The sequence below is a fragment of the Maylandia zebra genome, linkage group LG5 (assembly GCF_041146795.1).
Source record: "Maylandia zebra isolate NMK-2024a linkage group LG5, Mzebra_GT3a, whole genome shotgun sequence".
Taxonomy (NCBI): Eukaryota; Metazoa; Chordata; class Actinopteri; order Cichliformes; family Cichlidae; genus Maylandia; species Maylandia zebra.
The window spans coordinates 29056656-29077330 of record NC_135171.1 but is presented as its reverse complement, the minus strand read 5'-3'; the positions used below and the strand labels follow the sequence as shown (position 1 = coordinate 29077330).

Below are 20675 nucleotides of genomic sequence, written 5' to 3'. Positions count from 1 at the left end.
AGGGAGATCCACACAACATGAGGGACGACGTCACACTGAACAGAGGGAGACGCAGACAGAAATACACAGAGGGTTAACGAGGGAAGTGGGAACACACGGGGAACACAGGTGACACTGATAATCATAACGAGACAGGGCGGGGTGAACTGAACACTGACGGGAGAGGTGAAACAGGAAGTACAGGAGGAGAGAGAGCACGAGTAGAACACCAACGTAACAGGCAGGGGAGACATGGAATAAACACGAAAGGGGACGAGGGCTCATAAATACATAGAGGGCACACAGGGGGAAGAGAGAGCACGGGGAGAACTTAGACATAATGGGCAGGGGAAGCATGGAATAAAATACAAACATACAAGGAAACTAAGAACACTGGGCCAACATGGCCCAGGACCATGACATTTGGGGTGTATAGACATACATTGTTTCTACTTAAACAGAAATGTCTACATTTTTTCTTACTGACTCAAAAGGGCTCAAAAGTCTATTTGCAAACAGGACAATATTGGTTGTTGGACACGTTTTATTATCAAATTTTTTAAAAATGTACTATACTGAGCTGTGTGTACAATGATCTCAACCTACTGTTCACTTCAATTCAATTCGGTTTTATTTATATATAAATAAATCACAAAAGTCACCTCAAAGCGTTGTATATGGTAAAAACCCTACAATCTTTTTTTAATAAAATTGTGTGATGAATTGAAAAAAAAATATATATATATATATATATTTAGTTCAATTAAATCTTATTTAAAACAAAGCCCAGGTTTCTCCAGAAGCATTTTCTCTTCACCAGCATATCATTATGCTAAACTGATTGTTTAATCAGTGTTTTATTATCATCTGTGCTTTGTTACTGAGGGAAATAAATTCAGTGGTGGAGTCCTTCCCCAGTTTTAAATTACCGCCTGTTGAGCAAGAATTAAAGATATTTCCAGGGACCTTTATGTTGTGATTTCCAAGTAATTGCTACATTATGATAAACACATGACTTTTCACATTCCCTTTGGAGATGACTAATAAGGAATATTGAGATGCTAGTAATAACTACTGTCGTGTGATGATTGATTACAAGGGAGTGTCAGCCTGGATGATCATATATTTCCACTGGAAGGAAAATCTGGCCCAAAGAAGTAAACGGGAACAAAAAGCATCTCCTCCCTGAACCTCCAATGAATCAAAAGTGACCACAGCTGCTCCTGGCCATCACCTTGTATGGTACAAAGTTTTTTGTTTTTTTGTTTTTCATTTTTTCAGAAGAGGTATTTTTCTTTATCTTTTCTAATTCTTGATGTTTTCTGCCCTGGTCTCCTGTTTTCAACTCTCCTATTTTGGTCATTCAAAGGACGCAATCAGCATAAATCAGCCAAATTTGAACCAAACCAGTTTTTGATAGGTTTATTTTAAACATTGAGTTAACTGGTTAGTATACAGAAATCAATATTTGAAATTATAGTATCCCATAGGATCCGGCCATTGATATTCATTGCTCCATATTGGCCAATGCTATTGGATGCCAATAACAGACTAATATTGATATGCATTCTTCAGTCTTTCAAAAAAAAAAACAAAAAAAAAAACTTTTCTATGATCTCTCAGTCTGATAATATCTATCTTCATTGCCTCATTCCTTCATCTGTTGTGCTCTTGCAGCTCCTTCTCTATCTTGTCTTCTCTCTGTGGAATAATGTTTCACTTGCCAAATCAGTTACAGAGTTGCATATGCTTCATACATATGCTTCAGGGGAAACTCATTCTAACTTACTTGAAGTGAATTGTCAATTGAATTCTTCAAAGGCACAGTAATATCACTTTCTTTATAGACTCTGCTCATGTTCCACATTAATATTAGATTAATATTAGGCTAGTTAGATAAAGAGCCAGATACATAAAACTATGCAGATTCATAACTAAAACTGTGTGCACAAAAAAGACATAAATGTGCACACACATTACGCTCCCTTATTATATTATTATTACAAGCACAACCACTCTTTAATGTGACCTCTGTGATGTAAATTAAAGCTTATAGAAAAGCAATTCTTTATCTGGCGCTATTCATAAAGCACATGGAGCTGTAATCCAGAAAAGTCCAGTCTAACCGTAGCTATGGGTTTTAGGATTTTTTTTTTCTTTAAAACATCATTTGATGAACAAATTGTCCCAGTCATGTACACCTCTATGGTTAAATGTCATGACTCTTTTTAAACCACTTTTTAAAAGTGCCTTTGAAAAAAAACCCATATAAACTGCGCCATAGTTGCAAGTCATTAACTTTTGTCTCTACTTTCATTTTGTTTGTTTTTGGCCTGTTTGCTGTTCGTTGTCTCTCTGTGCTCTTCTCTGTCCCCTCAGCCGAGTTGGTCAGGGCCCTTTCCTGAACCTGATTCAGGCAGCGGTTTCTTCCAGTTAAAAGGACGTTTTTCCTCCTCACCATCACTCAGTGCCTCATCACTGTCTCTTGCTCTCGCTCATATTGTAGGATCTTTACTTTACAATAAATACGCAAATAAGCGCCTTGAGACAGCTGTTGTTGAAACAGCTGTGAAAAATAAATTGAATGAAATTAATTAAATTGGACACAGCTAAAAAGCTACTTTAGATACTTCCAGATACTTCAGAGGGTAAAAGTAAATTATATTGTACTTTTAGCATGATTGTGATTTGTGCCATATGTGTAAAGCAATATTTTGTAAGCTTGAACATTTTATCAGGTTAAGCAAGTAGCTTTCTTTCTTTTCTTTTTTTAGTAGTTAAGCTGTGAAAATCTAAAAAAGCTAAAAGCAATTTACAGTGAGGAAAAATACATTCAAATAAATAATCCCATGTTGTGAGTATTGACAGGATTGCTCAGACATATTTGTCCAACATCTGTACCACTGAATTCAAACAAGTAAGTTTGCTATAAATAATAATAATAAAATTCACATGAGGAGAAAAAACTTTGAGGAAGGAATAAATTCTGATCTCCTACAAATATAAACATGTACATTATTTATTTATGGATACTTTAATTTCTAGTTGTCAAAATTACTATTAAGGAGAATTTCCCCCATCATTACTTGACTCAGACTGACTTTATTGGGTCAGAATATTTTTGCAGCATTCCACTAGTCTAAAGTGTGTGTTAAGGCATCTGGTTTGGAAAAAAAAGTTGGATAGAGCAGGAAGGATTATCACAGACAGCTGGAAGGCAGTTCTGAGTTCTGAAGGGACAGGCGAAAGATACTGAAATACTGACAGAGAGCAGATCACACTAAATTCCTCTTAGTTTGCTATTTTATGGATCCTTTTATTCAAAGCTGTTAGCAGAAGTCCACTAAATGTGACATCAGGACTTTGCGTGTCGAATGTGTTTCTTGTTGCCTCTTGTGACCTTTAGTAAAAAAAAAGAAGAAAGAATATTTAGGCATGAAGAAGTTAGTATGTCAAAAAGTATTTAATTTGCTGCTTGGCCAGTTATATTAAATAGCATGAGGCTAATTTCAGAAAACACATATTAAATCAAAGACATACTATACCAATAAATACATACTCCTGCTTCTGTTATTCCCTATATAGACATTTTTATACATGAGCACAGGGCAATGTCAAAGGAATCTTGTCCACACTGAATAGTGGGCCAAACTGATCTGTGACCTGTGACAAGAGGAGCTACAGAGAGAGAAAGAAAACACAAGCAATGGATTTTTAGAAAATGTGTAAATGTGTTAAATACAATGTCATTTTGAAATACTTTCATTCTTCCACTTTACAACATGTTGATGCATAGCACCCTGCTTACTGAACATGTGTTAAAAAATAGTCAGAGGAGTCTGAGGTAACAAGTTCTGTGAAATACAACCGGTGCAGTGACGCATTCAACACAGGGCAGAGGGTTGCTTCACCAGCAACTCGCAACCTAGCCATAGGAATAAAAATTTGATTTATGAGAGGAGAAGTGCTTAATGTTTAGATTGTTTGCTGAAGTAAAGATATATGATATATTTAACTGATATGTAAGGAAAATATTGTGACAGAAATTAGCTCTTCATGATTCAAGACCTTTTGATTTCTTGTTGCCAGTAAAGAGACACTGCAATAATATCTAGCTAAATATGACCCAAATGCTGTGGCACTCAATAAAATATGTACTTGTAATTTTACATGAAATGATGATTACGATTAGTGATTTTCGGGTTTACAAGGATGTTTTGAGCAGCAGAGAGATGCTTTAAAAAAAAAAAAAAAACTTGGTCTGTGTAGGAAAGCCTCCGTAAACAGGCTGACAAAGCATCGTAAAGCAAACTGACTGGGAACGTTATTAGGTACACCTGTGAAATTTAACATAAACCCATTTAACAGCTGTGCCATAAATTTTACTGTTATGAACATTATGTTCACGCCAAAGAAAAGTGATATTTCCATTTTATATTCATTTTTAAGGTCATAGTAAGTGATGGTGATCGCCCTAAAATGCATTATAATGAAAAGATTTGGCCCCTTTCATGTGTTTTAGTTCATTACAACAGATTTGGTAAAGCACATTGAGCACAAGTGTTTGCTCTGGACTGTTAACCGTTGGACTTGTGCTCATGGCAATGCTAACTAGACTGAAAAAATTTAAGGATGATTGTGGTAATCAATTAGGTCTTAATTTTGTTGTAAGTGACCATATGGAAAACTTTAATATGACATGAAGGTATCCAGATTTTTTATGACATCCATGTTTTTCACATTCATTTGCACTATTGTTTGTGAATAGCTACAAATACTTTGAATGCTGCCTCTATATAAAATACAAGCCACTGAACAACTTTACAGTCTATTACACTTTCTTTGTTTAACTTTGTCAGTGGCAAAGGGTCATAAAAATATCAAAGTTTAAGTTCAAATCAATAATTTACAAGAGCTTGTCAAGGTTCTTGGTATAAGCATGACTCAAATGCAGTCTCTAGGTCAAAGTTTAGTGCATTTAATTACAGTGAATAAAAAAAACATCAACAGTAATGACGGTCCCAGTCTCCCTTCAGGCTTTCCTCAGAGTCTAAAAATCTCCAATCCAAATGTTCACTCCAAACAATAACTGCATGTCGCTCCTTATCCACAGGTCTACCAGACAAAACCTGAGCATAAGTTAAAGAAGATAAGAAACATTTTTGTAGATAAAGGAAAACATATGCTGAGGCAAGGAGCCGGGAAACATTAACTATTGCGAACAATCTAGCAAAAAATGATGTTTAGCTAACGTCCTTAAAAAGCAGCTTCAATAAAATCACGTGATTACATAAAAATGGCGTGTGAAAACCGAAAGGCGGAAATCTGGGGTGTGTCCTGCTAATGCACAAACACCAACACAGCTGCACACACAAACACAGTGGAGGAATGGAAGGATGCAACAGTTTGATGAACAGTAGTTTGATCAAAATGAACATGATCAATCTACAGAGGGCAGAATTTGAAGAGAATCAAAGTGAAAACTGATGCACCAAGCTACTGCACCAACTCACAATGATCAGTAGTTTGTATGATCCAGGCTTTCCTGACAACATCAGCGCTAAATGAGACAACAAATGGTGTTCTGGGGGAATCTCCTCCCAGATCTGGGCACCGAGTTCCTGCACAATCTGAGTTGCATCAGATGAATCAAAACATAATTTCCCAGATGTTTTTTTTTTTGGTCAGTGTCATCAATTACTTCAGACTCCAGGAAATGCCTCATACTCTCACCACATGAGGCTCTGTGTAGCTGACGACAAGCAGGACCCCATGACCCGCTGCACCAGTGTAGGGTCTGACAAAAACCTTGAGATGATTGATGTAATTTGGCACTATATAGTAAATAAAGCTGAGCTTAATTCAATTGACAGTGGGTCAAAGGATTTAGCACTGACACCTAATGGCAGTCAGGTTGCGATTGCTGAGTCTGTTGAAGTCTTGGTGTCCATCCATCAATATGCCTCATTCTCCGTGGCTTCTCCAGACCCTTTCACATCTGTGACATGTGCTTAGAGTGAACCTACACTCATCTGTGAAAAGCACAAGGTGCCAGTGGTGGACTTGGTATACTATAGCAAATTTTAATCACACTCAAAAAAATGAAATTGGGTGGTTGATACACGCATAAGATCCAAACTTGTAATTTGAACTAAATAATTCCATGTGGCTGGATCCAGGCAACTAACCGCTCTTACTAGATTGTATGATGTCATCTCAACAAGAACAAATTAAGTTGCTGAATTTCATGCAGATGCTACATGATTTAATTACGTTCACCATAGAAACATGGAATTATTTAGTTCAAATTACAAGTTTGGATCTTATGCATGTAACAACCACCCAATTTCATTTTGGGGGTCGACTCACGAAATTCACAAGATCACATTAGATGTCAAACCACAGGAAAATCAGTGGGGTTACAAGAGGAAGACAACCACACCACGTGTATGCTGTTACTATTTCTTATGGTTTAACTTGTCAAGAACAACAACATAAAGCATCATCAAGCATAGCTTTCCTACTTTTGTTAAGTCTGCATTGACAGATTAATGCCATGGTGGTTCGTGCTGTTGCCTCAGAGTAAGAAGATCCTGGGTTCAAATCCACAATGTGGCGAAGTTTGCAGTGGGTTCTCTCTGCGTACTCTAGTTTCCTCCACAGTTAAAAGTCATGCAGTTGTAAGAGTAACTGGTTATTCTAAATTGCCCAAAGGTGTTAAAGTGCAAATGATTGTTTGTCTCTGTATGATTGACTGGCGACCTGTCCAGGATACCCCTGTCCCTCTTGCCCTATCACTTCCGCAGCCCAGATAAGGCTAAGAAGATGGGTGGATTGGAAGTTGCTGTAAATCCATTGATTTTTTTTTTTTTGGTTGAACATTACTTAATATGAATACAACATGTACTACAGATATAAGTTACATTTTATTCATTCAACAAGATTATCATTGGTGTAACAAACAAATATTTTACTAGTTCATGTAACAAGACTGATTTTTGATGTGCCAAAGCGTTTAAACAATATAAGATGGATTTAAATAAATTTAATTAGACTAACGTGGTGCAAACATGTTGATTGAACAAAAGTCAAATTAATTGAATGTTAATGTTAATATTATGTTAAACCTACACACATATATCGTGTTGACACAACACAATCAAGATGGATTAATATAACATGATTTGTTTAGATGGAATATAAGTGGCAAGATAAAATTACGTTCATCCAATGAATTGTTTTTTTGAGTGCAGGCTCCAGGATGAGCACAGGGCCCACTAGAGCAGCGGTGCCGGGCGGCGAGAGTTGAGGCTCAGGTGTGAAATGTATGGTTTTCAGGGTTTTTATCGGTTTTCGGCGTTATTTTGTCATCGTTTTTATCGTTAACTCGGTTTTCCTGGGTCTTTTCACGTGTGTTATGAATAAATCTTCTTTTTTTCGGTACTGGTAGTTTTATTTTGTTGTATTTATCCGCGACACCTTAAAGGCCGTTCTGTGAAAATATTGTCGCGCATAAACCGGTCCGTGGCGCAAAAAAGGTTGGGGACCGCTGTACTAGAGGACTTTTGGCCCTAAGACCATCCTCATGAAGTCTGTTTTTGATGTTTGGTCAGAGATACTCAAACCAGTGGCGCGGCTGCCCCTCTGTTGGTCTTCCTTGGTCTCTTGTGGGTGGCTGTAGCTCAGGTGGCAGAGCAGGTCAGCCACTAATCAGAAGGTCGGTGGTTCGATCCCAGGCTGCATCCTGGCTGCATGCCAAATATCCTTGGGCAAGATACTAACCCCGTGTTTGCCTACTGGTGGTGTCCGGCAGCCTCTCCTCTGTCAGCGCGCCCCAGGGCAGCTGTGGCTACAATGTAGCTTGCTATCGCCAGTGTGTGGGTGAATGACTGAATGTAGTGTAAAGCGCTTTGGGGTCCTATGGACTAGAAAAGCGCTATACAAATGCAGGCCATTTTACCATTTGTGTTCTGGGGGCCTCTGGATGTCTGGAGTTTTGATCTCCTCCATACCTGCTTCATGCCCTGGAGGACGGGGCTGTGGCCCCCCCACACCCTCTAGCAGATCATTACATGAAGGAACCTTTTAAAAAACAAAAAACAAGCGCGTCCATGCTCACAGGTGTACACACGGGTGATCACACCCACAAACTACACCCTTTTTGGCTCCTACCTCAAAGCACACTGTGTTCTGTTGATCTTATGTGCTGCACAATAATGTTTAACATTTAGTATTTACTGTCATATTCCCATATATCATTGTGATGTTGTTTATTCTATTACTCTTGTTCTCTTCTGCTTGTTTTCTTTTTTCTTTCTCAGCAGGTGATCCAGGTGATTGATATATGCATTTTTTTTCTTTTTTTCTTCTTTTTTTTCTTTTTCTGCCCGTTCTGTTGGTTTTTGTCTTTTGCCCTTCTCCCCCATCCCTCTTCTCAGCTGTTTCTCTTTCCCTCTTTCTTTCTCCCCTTCTTTCCCCCAGTCAAGTCTGTCCCATGTTCAGTAAGTGAAAATAAAATAAACAATAAAAGGTGAATCAAATGGACCATTATGGCAAGGCTGGGATGGTCAATTTGGTAAAGTAAATCCGTTGGGCATCTTTCTTTGCCTTTAGACAACAATTCTGATGGCAAAAGAGCCAAACGGGACAGGCAAAAAAAAAAAAAAAAAAAAAAAAAAAAAAAGAGATACTCAAACCAGCCCTTTAAGTATACAGGACCTTTTTTACAGAGTATATTTAAAACATAACTGAGCAATTAAAACATGATTACAGCAACAGGAGGAACAACCTTCTTTCATACTGTTGACTGCCCCGATTTAATGGTAAATGGTCTACATTTTAACATTTTAACCATGGTGGTTCTGCAAAAGGATTTCCAATGTGTTTTTCATTTGCATTTTCTCTCTCTCTCTCCCCCCCCCCACCCTCTCTCACACACACACACACACACACACACACACACACACACACACACACACACACACACACACACACACACAAAATACCAGCGGAACCAGAGCATAAAATTAAAATCATGAAGATTACGTGATTGCCAATTTGAAAGATAATGTCAAAAGGGAAGACAATAACAGATGTACTACTTTCTTAAACTAGCATATTGATGATGGACTGAAAATAAACTAGCTCTCAAATACTTTGTGGGCTTTTGTCAGGATTTAGGTGTAATGTCAGGTAGTCAATTTTGAACAATTTGCCAAGTTAGAAATGCATTAAAGGTCAGACATAACAACCAGTATGTTGGTCTAGAGCTCTTGTCAGAGCCTTGAATATATGACTGTACTAACAATAAATCAACATGAAAACCGATCCAAAAACGACTGCTTTCTTTTTCCTTGCGCAGTCAAACCAAAACATCCTGTTAAAATCCTGCAGCACTGCCTATTCACCCTGATGCTAACCTTTTGTGATTGTGTACATTGAAAACATGGGCCCTGATTATCACCAAGCTGAAAACATAATTTGACAATGCAACTAAATACAAATACAATTTGCCAGATTCAGCAAAGCATGGAGATCAAATTATTCCCACTGGGCTTTAATTAGAAAATGTGTAAAAATTCAGAATCTAATACACGAGGAGCTTACAGAGAAAACTCTTTCCAGATCAACCATCACGTGTCAGGTCGTCACAGATATATCCCTCCTGATCGGCTGCACAAAGTTGTTTCTGGTCCATGAAACGCAACCTGAACTACAACACAGCTTGCAATAGTCAGGCCATGACTGTGACATCTTTGTCATAGTTTAGATTATCTGACGAGTGGTGTCATTGGAGATGGAATGAGTCACACTCTTGCTGTGAGAAGCAGCAGGTGCAAAGAGTTAAGCAGATGAACAAGCAACAGATGTTCTCAAGTTTAAAAAATATTACTGTGGGTCGAAACAAATATTAGAAATGACAATACAAGTTTAACAATAATAAGTATGATAGGGTACAGCCAATTTTCCAAGGAAAACACACACACACACACACCTCAGAGCAAGAAGGTCCTGGGTTTGAATCCAGTTTGTGAGTTTAAATTGTCTGAAAGATATCATTGGTAGAAAAATGCTGATTATATTGATTGTCTCTCTGTTTCCTTGTTATAGACTAGCAGGTTGTTCAGGATGTACCCTACTGCTCACCATATGACAACTGGGATAGACTCCAACCCCTGGATCAGACCCAGAAGACTGCATTCTGCAGATACATTTTGAGACAGCTGTCATAAATTTCTGAAACTGTCATTATCCCAGGGTATCTTTGGTTTCAAGATCATTACAAAGCCAAACTCTTTCACAGTACAATAAGAGAACCGCCAGTTTGCAGGCACAACCAATATAATTTATTTGCACTGGTCACAAGGTGTTTCGTATGGGAAACTGCAAACTACGAACTATATAAATAGTATCAGGTCCAACATTGTACATTCATGAATGAACAATAAGTTGTATAACTGGATAGTATTTCAAAAAGGAGAGATCCTCAGAAGAAACCGAACATGATTTATTGATGTGCAGAATTCAGTTTAGGGTATTTAGCGTTTAGACTCTGATGGCCCATCAAAGCAGAACGGAATCCCAGTGGTCATAAGGATTAGGGCAGGACCCCCCTGGAGTCTAGATGCTAGTGGTGGAGGTGAAGATGGAAGCTTGAATGGAGCCTGAATGACGAGCGAGAGGCTGTGGTGGGGAGGATGTGAGTCTCACAAAGGTGAGGGAGAATTACAGAAGAATTAAAGTATGTGGTGTGACGGCTGATTGGCCTGAAGAAGGCCAGCATTGACGTGACAATCAGCTTGACAGCGTGGGAAAGTGGAAGTGATGTAAAGCTTAGATTAGCCACAAATACTTGGGAAGCAGAGATGTTTCGATACAGATCTTCCTTACTGAACTTATGCATGAATTCCTTTATGGTAATAATAAGTAAGGGCAGCAACATTTAACCATCGTGTAGAATTTTTGCTTGAAAGTTGAAAGTTGTGAAAATTTTTTTTACTGCTGTAAATGTTGGGGCATGGGATACATTTTCATACCCATGACTCCAGAGTAGACAGTCGACTCCTTGCACAAACCTGAGAATAGAGTCAGTTATCAGCCATTGTTTTGTGTTTTTTCAGGACTTCTACCTTGCACTTCAGCTTCCTTTGGTTTGTTTTTATTTTTCAGTATCAAGTAGCAGTTTATATGTACTCTCCATGACACAAGAAATACAAAATTCTTTGGAATTTTTTCTCTCTCAAGGGATCTATCTCTGGTCTGCTACTGTGTAACAAAAGTTGGTGCTTTTGCTGTGGTGGATGAAGTGTCACTCTGATATAGAGACGCAAAATATTACATCGTTGAATGTTTTTGTTTAATGAGTAAGCTGGCAGCCAGAGCGACAAGGGATAACAGAGACTAGGCTTAAGCCGTTAATCCCCAGGGCTTTGTTGTTAAGTAATGAGATCAAGTTATGAAATTAACATTTTTCAGTTTCAGGTAAAGACAGCATGCAGATTAAAGTGAAACTCTCTAAGTGGGTCAAAAGGCCAAAACACCTAGAAAATCAGACATGGTGAGGGTTGTGACTTCAAAGCCTGCCTCCAATTTGAACTGTTTTCCAAAAGCCAATTAAAACCTTCACTCACTATACTCTAACAAGTACAGTATGTCAAATTGTTAAAATGGCGTCATTAAAACCTGAATTATTTAAGTGCTGCACAGTCTCAAAAACTGCCAGCAAATCATTTATTTTAAAAGCATGAGAAGGTAATTTAGAAACATAGAAAGGTTTCACACGTGCAAAGGTTGTACATGACTTACAATCTCACCTTGGGGGAAACACAGACAGCCACAGACAAACCACACACACACACACACACACACACACACACACACATATATATATATATAGACAACACTAGAGGCCAACTCCAAGCCCATAGCACAAGTCACCATCAAGTGCGGGATCTACCAAGGAGATGCTCTGTCCCCACTGCTGTTCTGCATAGGCCTGAACCCCCTCAGTGAGATCATTAACAAGACTGGCTACGGATACAGACTACGGAACGGAGCAGTTGTCAGCCACCTCCTGTACATGGATGACATCAAGCTGTATGCCAAGAGTGAACGAGACATCGATTCACTGATCCACACTACCAGGCTATACAGCAATGACATTGGAATGTCGTTCGGGCTGGAGAAGTGTAGTCGGATGGTAACAAAGAGAGGGAAGGTAGTCAGAATTGAGGGGATTGAACTACCTGAAGGCAACATTGCAGACATAGAGGACAGTTACAAGTACTTGGGGATCCCGCAGGCGAATGGGAACCATGAAGAGGCCGCTAGAAAAGCTGCAACCACCAAGTACCTGCAGAGGGTCAGGCAAGTCCTGCGGAGTCAGCTGAATGGTAAGAACAAGATCCGGGCCATCAACACGTACGCCCTGCCCGTGATCAGGTACCCTGCTGGGGTAATAGGCTGGCCAAAGGAGGAGATAGAAGCCACTGACATAAAGACAAGAAAGCTCCTTACCATGCATGGAGGGTTTCACCCCAAGTCCAGCACCCTGAGGCTGTATGCTAAGCGGAAGGAAGGGGGCCGGGGACTGGTGAGTGTCAGCACCACAGTCCAGGATGAGACAACGAACATCCAAGAATACATTGTGAAGATGGCCCCAACTGACCGAGTGCTCAGTGAATACCTCAGGCAGCAGAAACCCAAGAAAGAGGAGGGAGACGAGGAACCATCATGGAAGGACAGGCCCCTGCACAGTATGTACCACCAGCAGATAGAGGAGGTGGCTGATATCCAGAAATCCTACCAGTGGCTGGACAAAGCTGGACTGAAAGACAGCACAGAGACACTAATCGTGGCAGCACAAGAACAAGCTCTGAGCACAAGATCCATAGAGGCTGGGGTCTATCACGCCAGGCAAGACCCCAGGTGCAGGCTGTGTAAAGATGCCCCAGAGACAATCCAGCACATAACAGCAGGGTGCAAGATGCTAGCAGGCAAGGCATACATGGAACGCCATAACCAAGTGGCCGGCATAGTGTACAGGAACATCTGTGCAGAGTATAACCTGGAAGTCCCGAGGTCAAAATGGGAGATGCCCCCAAGGGTGGTGGAGAATGACCGAGCTAAGATCCTGTGGGACTTCCAGATACAGACGGACAAAATGGTGGTGGCTAACCAACCGGACATAGTGGTGGTAGACAAACAGAAGAAGACGGCCGTAGTGATCGATGTAGCGGTTCCGAATGACAGCAATATCAGGAAGAAGGAACACGAGAAGCTGGAGAAATACCAAGGGCTCAGAGAAGAGCTCGAGAGGATGTGGAGGGTGAAGGTAACGGTGGTCCCCGTGGTAATCGGAGCACTAGGTGCGGTGACTCCCAAGCTAGGCGAGTGGCTCCAGCAGATCCCGGGAACAACATCGGAGATCTCTGTCCAGAAGAGCGCAGTCCTGGGAACAGCTAAGATACTGCGCAGGACCCTCAAGCTCCCAGGCCTCTGGTAGAGGACCCGAGCTTGAAGGATAAACCGCCCACAGGGGCGTGCTGGGTGTTTTTATATATATATATATATATATATATATATATATATTAGGGGTGCAACGATACTCATATCGATATTGATCCGTTCGATACAGTGCTTTCGGTTCAGTGCGCATATGTATCGAACAATACAAAATTTTTAATTTATTTTATCAACTTTTCTTCTGACGATGCTGTCTGTGTTGAGCGCTCAGTGGATCTGCGTTCGCCTACTCCGCCTAGGCTGCACTGTCGAGCGCAGATCCACTGAGCGCAGCGCAAGCTAGCAAGACAGAAGCTAAGCTCTCCTTGTAACATGGCAAATTGAACCTCCCCCACCCTCATTCAGATCTGGCCTTTGGAACTATTTTGGTCTTCATGTGAAGTATGACCCTGAAGGTAAGTGCGTCATGGACTAAAGTAAAACAGTATGTCGGATGTGCCACGCAATGCAAAATTACAGTGGTGGGAACTACTGTGTTAGCGCAGTTTGCTCGTAAACGTGTTGACGCTGTCCAGCCCCACGCACGGGGCGATCCGCGGTAGCTCGTTAACGGAGATTTGCCGTGTTGTGGCGTTAACGTCATTTCAGATTAACGCTGACAGCACTAGTGGGAACACAATGAATATGACTTCAGATTTACTCCGACAGCATCCTAGTGCAAAGACAAGTGGAAGCAGACAAAAACAACAAGCACGCACGCTACAAACTTTACCCGAGTCATTTAGACAGCCGTTAGCACATGATTCTCCTTATGGGGACCTGATATGTTTAATATGCTGCTGAGAATATAGCCCAGAAGAAGCGTATAGTATAGCTTTTATTTTGGAAAGAGCCATTTCTCTGTAATAAACTCTCTTTTCCAAAGATGAGTGATTTCTCGATCAGACAGATTTATTTTTTATTACTTTGTTGTTTCAGCAACATTAAATTTAAAAACTGTACTTTTGAGTTAAAATATATATTTATAATTTTAATAAATGACAAATTAAAAAAGCATGAACATTTTTTTGTATCGAAAAAATATCGAACCGTGACACCAAAGTATCAAGCCGAACCGAACTGTGAATTTTGTGTATCGTTGCACCCCTAATATATATATGTATATATGTACACACACACACACACACACATATATATACATATATATATATATATATATATATATATATATATATATATATATATATATATATATATATATATATATATACATATATACACACATATATAACCCTACTGCATTGATTGTGGCTTTGGAAATCAATAATTCCATCAAGAAGCAATCTATTACTGTAACTTTTTGAGTGCCCATTCATGCTTTTAAAATTAATGAATTATTTGCTTTAGCTTTATTCTCGCCTAAAAAGCAGTGTGGGCCCACTGGCTAACATTTTCCCAACAAAAATCTGTTTCAGATGTGAACAATGAGTATTTGTTTTTAATAACTTTGATGGATAAGTACGGTGTGAAATATTATGTTTAAGGGAGTCTGGTCAAATAAAATTTTGATTGGTATACATTCAGTTTATAACACAGCACATTTTCCTTTATGATTAATTATTTGAATTATATATATACAGAAGAGGATTAGGACCATGGGAAAAAAGTGGGGACATCTTTTTTTCAGAATTGTGAGATTAAACTCTGAATTATTTATTTAATTGTTTTTTTTTTCAAATGTACAATCGACATTTTCTCTAAATGCATCACATGCATGCAATGATTTCCGAAATTGGTTGTCAAGTTATGTGAAGAACAGATGCAAAGTGTGAGAGAGAATGGAGAGAATAGCACTGAGGGAAAAAAGCACTGCTTAAGCAATGTTAAGAATGTTAACTTCAGTTTATAAGACTCTGATCCCAAAAGTCCTCAGACAACAATCACAAGTTCCAACCCTTTTATTTACATGTGTTGTAAAGGCCTCCAGCACCCTCAGTGCTGACGGAGTATTCAGTATCATACACAAGTCATTAAAAATAACAGTAAAGCCAACATCAGCATGTAAAAAGCAGACTGGGATGGACTTGACTTTAGGGGCAGGTAGGGGTGGGGAAAATGGGGGAGAAGAGAAGAGAGCCTGAAACAAGAGCCATATACAATTTAAAACACTTTCAATTCATATTCAGTTTTCATTCTAGGATGAGAAGTAAAGACAGAGATCATTGTATAGTCAAACATAGCTCAATTTTACATGACGTGATGGGTAAAAATCTGCAGTAAGGCCTGATTATTCAAGGGTGTTTAATAACCATAAAAACCTTACACAACCTTACACCTTAACAATCAATACGGATCAAACATTAACTGGCTTCCTAATTTACACAATGAAGGGGATATAAATAATATTGTTACTTAAAATAAATACTGTCTCTTCATACATGACATTTAAAGAACATGGTGGTGATTCAGAATGGAAAAAGAAAAAAAAATAGTAGAATGTCCAACAAGAAAAGAGGGGAAAAGTAACAAATTAAATTAAAAGTAACAGATAAATATTTACAATAGATTTGGAAATCTGAAAGTAAGTAATAAAAAAGAATTGAACAGAAGATAAAAAAGATTAAAAAAGCCATCATAAAGGTTCAGAAAGTGAAAGTACAGTGATGAGGCAGTACAGTCATTCAGAGACAAATTTACACCACCAATAAAGAGTGAAAAAAAAATCAATATTCCACCTTTTTATGACCTCTTTCCTTATTTTTCCCTTTACTATAGACACAGACAAAACATCCCAAATACTTTAAACTTTCAAGATTTCTTTGCTACCAGGCAACAGTAATACACTTCCACAATGGAGCTTCTCAAAGCAAAAATGACCAAGTTCTTGAACAGTTACAGCAATGCATGACTGCGTCCCCACATCATTTTAGTTAGGGTTATTCCTGAAACTGGTCCAAAATGAATGACTTACCATAAACACACAAAAAAACAGGTTTTTCAGTAATTGTGTAAATGAATGTTGCTTCTTTTAAACAAAACACAGAGCAGCAAAAATATTCTCAGTGCACTCAAATACATGTTATAAAAACAATGAATCCTTTAATAAAACTATGTAATCAAACTTTTTTTTTCTTGTTTCTGGGTAATAAATGATGTTTTTCCTGACTGTTTCCCGTTGGTAGAGACAATGTGCACTGTACTTTCCAACCTTGGCATTTTTCACCAAAAATCATTTTATGTAATTACTATTTTATGACCAATTAATTACTAGTTAATAGACAGGATCAAAAACAATCTTATAGTGTATATAGTATAATAGACAATAACGTTTAAGATTATATCAACTGTTGTCTGAGACCAGTTTATTGCTGCAGTGTCCGGTTGTTAAGGACTCATTCTGGGCCTCCAACCTCTTGGTTTAAATGACGTCACCATCCAACTTCTACAGTGGGATTATTACTTTATTTGTTGTATAAATTCACTCAGTATTAATAACAAATTTATATCAACTGAGCAATGTGATTAAAATAGTTGTTTTATTCCATAAATGTCAAGTTTTAATATTGTACACTATGTCATTACTCAGTATGAATAAATATGTATTCACTTTAAATAGAAGGGTTTATGGTGGCCTAATGCATAAGAGAGGAATGTACATGTTGTCAGTTTTCTAATGATTTTTTCTGACATTCCATTTATTCAATTAGATTTTTATGACCATTAACCTGGGAATACGCTAGATGAAGCTCTGTTTCATTACAGCTTTAAGACAACATCCCAGGACCCACCACAGCGCATTTCAGAAGCATCCAAGAAGCTGGCGAGGAGGGCATAACGTCAGACACAGGGATGGCATAGAAAATCTGGTCAGTTTTAAAAATATAAAAGACCACCTTGTGACTAAACTGTCGACTTCAAAAGGCATCCAGTGTTACTTAAAGCCTTCGTTGCCCAGCTTCAGACTACATCAGTAGCCTTTTAGAAGCAAAGTGTACTCTGCATGTATTTTTGTTTAATTGACTGGATTCTCCATGCTGTTTCTGTGCCCAGCCTCCTGGCCTCCTTATCAGCTTTGTGCAGCTTGATGTGGCCTCTGTAAAAACTAGAGCCGGCACAATTTTAAGTGATGTAGAGCTGCAAGTCTGTTCTGGGATGCTTTGGGATTCACTGGTGTATGTCTTGTGGAATTGCAAGCAATGTCTTGGATGGTTTAATCAACTCAGGTGGCTGCATAGGAGCTGGAATGTGACACAGATAAGTCCAGTGTATTTCAGGGGTTTGTCTTTCTGTAAGCATACTTCCCATAATCCTCTGAGCAAATTTCTTTGTAAAATCATACATGTTGATTAAAACCAATTTGTTTCAAAGACTTTTATATTAGTTGGAGGCTAAAAACCTGAAGTTTGAAAGGGTTTTTCCTAATAGCTAGTATTTTCAGGGCATCAGCCTCAGTTTGTAATGGGACATTGAATTCATTATTTTTTTTTTTATTCATTTTAAAATAGAAGCTGAATTTGAAGTGTTAGTCTTTGCTGTAATACTTCCATTTACAGTAAAAATTATAATCTACTGAAAAATGATTGACTGTAGATGTTTTCCAATTTTTCATGTTCCCCTGAGCTACTGTTTACTGATTAAAAGACTCTGGCTTGTGTTATTTTAAATAAGTCACTGTAATTGTATCAATGATGCTACTTAATGATGTCATATTTGTGTAAAATGTGCCAAAAATTGCCAAATAATGATTTCACATGGACAGATATTCACTCCCACTTTAAGTTCTTTTGCATCCCCACTCTGTCACATTACTCGGTTGTACATTACACAGTACTTATCGTACTTATCTTATTATTATGAAACCAAACAAAACCGGGACTGAAAGAATGAAAGTATGCATTTTGATAGTATAATTATTTTTTAATTACATTAAAAATTAGACTTGAAGTAATCCAGTGAGTTGTCTCCACATCCTTTGGGACACAGCAAAAACGTAGAGCTGACTTCAATTTCATCAACAGGTAAAGAAACAGGATGTGAACCGACATTCTTGTTGGTGTCTTGTTGCGATAAATAAAATGTGGCTATTACAGTCTTTCAATCATGGAGGCATGTATGTATGCATGTTCACACATGTGTGAGCATGAATCGCCAAGCATATATACGCCCTTCAGCACTCCATCCATCAGAAACTGTCAAGTAAAATGTTGCTGCTTTGTGTACTTGTCTGGTTAATTTTACATGTTGGTTTATTTGTGTAGAGCCTATACTACCAAGCGACAGTGAATACATGCACATGTGAAATATTTGCTCATCAGCATCTTTTTATGTTGTTTTTTAGTTCATTGCATGATGTTCGGCATTTACCATCCTATTTCCCTTGTAATTTTAGCCCGGCCTGGCAGAACACTGTCACTTGATATTTGGGATTTTATGAGGCTGTAATTGTAACAGAACGATTAGAAAAGTCCTGGTGTGCATGCTTAGATTTGCAAAATGTGACAGATAATCTACGCGTGCTGGGATTTGATTACAAATGTCATTACAAACATACACAGATTGAATACATGACTGATGTAGACATGAACAAATCTCAGTACATATTTGAAGATTTTTTTTACATGTTTACAAATCTGATTACTCGCACACTGATTGAGGTATGCAACTCTCTGCTCAACTCTTGCAAATAATTCTGCAACAATAATAGCCCCCGGGATTTTTTTTACCTTGATATTAAAGAATCTATACTAAAAATAACAATCTCTATATGTTGTCCATTCAGTCATATTTTATGGCCTATAAAGCAGCAGACGGTCTGACAAGCTCCAGCTTTCCCAAAGAGAGCTCTTCTGTGAGTGAATGAACCTGTCAGTTTAAGATGTGTTTTGACAACAGCCTGCTGTCTTTACTATCCCCCTGTTGCTCTGACACAGTGAATCTGGCTCCATCACTAAGTTTTTTTGGGTTTTTTTTTGTCTTCTTTATATCAATGTGTGTGTTTGTGTGCTAGTGTGTGTAATTCATTTTATGCACTCAGGCAGTAACCTGCTGTTTTATTATCTTCCTGTGGCTTGGACAAAGTGTCAAGTATATCTCTTTGCTGTGTTTTTACAGTTTTGTCTGTGTTAGTGAGTGAGCTTGTGAGTCTCATGATCCCTGCTGTTTGATGGTCTTCCTTTTCTGTTCTCTAGTTCTGTCTGTCCAGAGTGCTTTTCTCTCTCTCCCTCTGTCTCTCCTTCCACAGTTCCTAATACCTAAGACAAAGAGGGAAGAATAGTTCACAAAAGTGGTACAAAACAAGCATCGCAAACATCATTATCTCAGAAAAAGTGCATGCAAATTCATCAAAACATTCAGAAACTAAGCAGGGAGTAATGCTATTGCCCCTTGGGGATAAATAAAGTATTTCTGATTCTGATTTATAGTCAGTGGATGTTGCATTAATGTATAGTCCAGTATAAGCTTGGTTGACGAAAGTAAAAAATAATGCATCTTCATAATTACTGCTATTAGTAATTTCCACTGAAAAGATGTCCCAAATTATAGAAACAAAATCATATCAGTGTCACAAATAAAACTAATTAATAACCAAACTCTGTCACAACAATGACTGTGTTGTGTTGTGTTGAGTCTGGGAAACTTAGAAACAGAGCTGAAATAGTATCAAAAATTCAGGGAATCCATGTCAGAAGTATAATTTTCCCGTGGACATGATTGATGGTGGAAAGATCAGGTGTGTAAATCAGACTTGCTGGATATAAAATATTTTAATCTATTTGTGACAGGCTTACTAGCTTTCAGTTATTTATTCTCCTCTATTTACAAAGGAGAAATAGTAGTTAATATGGTGTTATTCTAAATATAGGACAAAGACAAATTACAATACCACATACTAACGACAGTGCCACAGAACACTATAACATGGCTTAAGTCTTATAGGGGACAAATTTGATGATGATTATTATTACTGATTATTTTTATATTATCTTGAACATATCTCCTGTTCTGGTCAATATCTAAAGGTTTGCTTCTAAAACAGTGATACCTAAAAAAATATATAAATAAATAGTAAAATAGTTGTCTGTCATGCTGAAATTTCAGTTGTGTTTTGTTTTTTTCATTACACAGTTGCTTATTTTCGAACAGCATGATGGACACGATGCATAAAATATGACGTGAAGTGAAGTGCTACATCTGCGCAGGGTGCGAGGTACCCTGTGTGTACAAAGGCTTTG

The 20675-nt window shown here is 38.3% G+C and overlaps 1 protein-coding gene across 3 annotated transcripts in view; it reads right to left on the bottom strand.

Annotated features, from left to right (window-relative positions):
- Positions 1 to 15355: 15355 nt before the first annotated feature.
- The window catches only part of raly (RALY heterogeneous nuclear ribonucleoprotein), a 130815-nt gene continuing 125495 nt past the window's right edge, over positions 15356 to 20675 (bottom strand). For all 3 annotated transcript variants that reach the window (XM_014413033.3, XM_076884183.1, XM_076884184.1), the window contains one exon: positions 15356 to 19694. In XM_014413033.3, the coding sequence (XP_014268519.1) occupies positions 19566 to 19694 (129 nt within the window). In that variant the 3' untranslated portion in view covers positions 15356 to 19565. The remainder of the gene's footprint in view (positions 19695 to 20675) is intronic.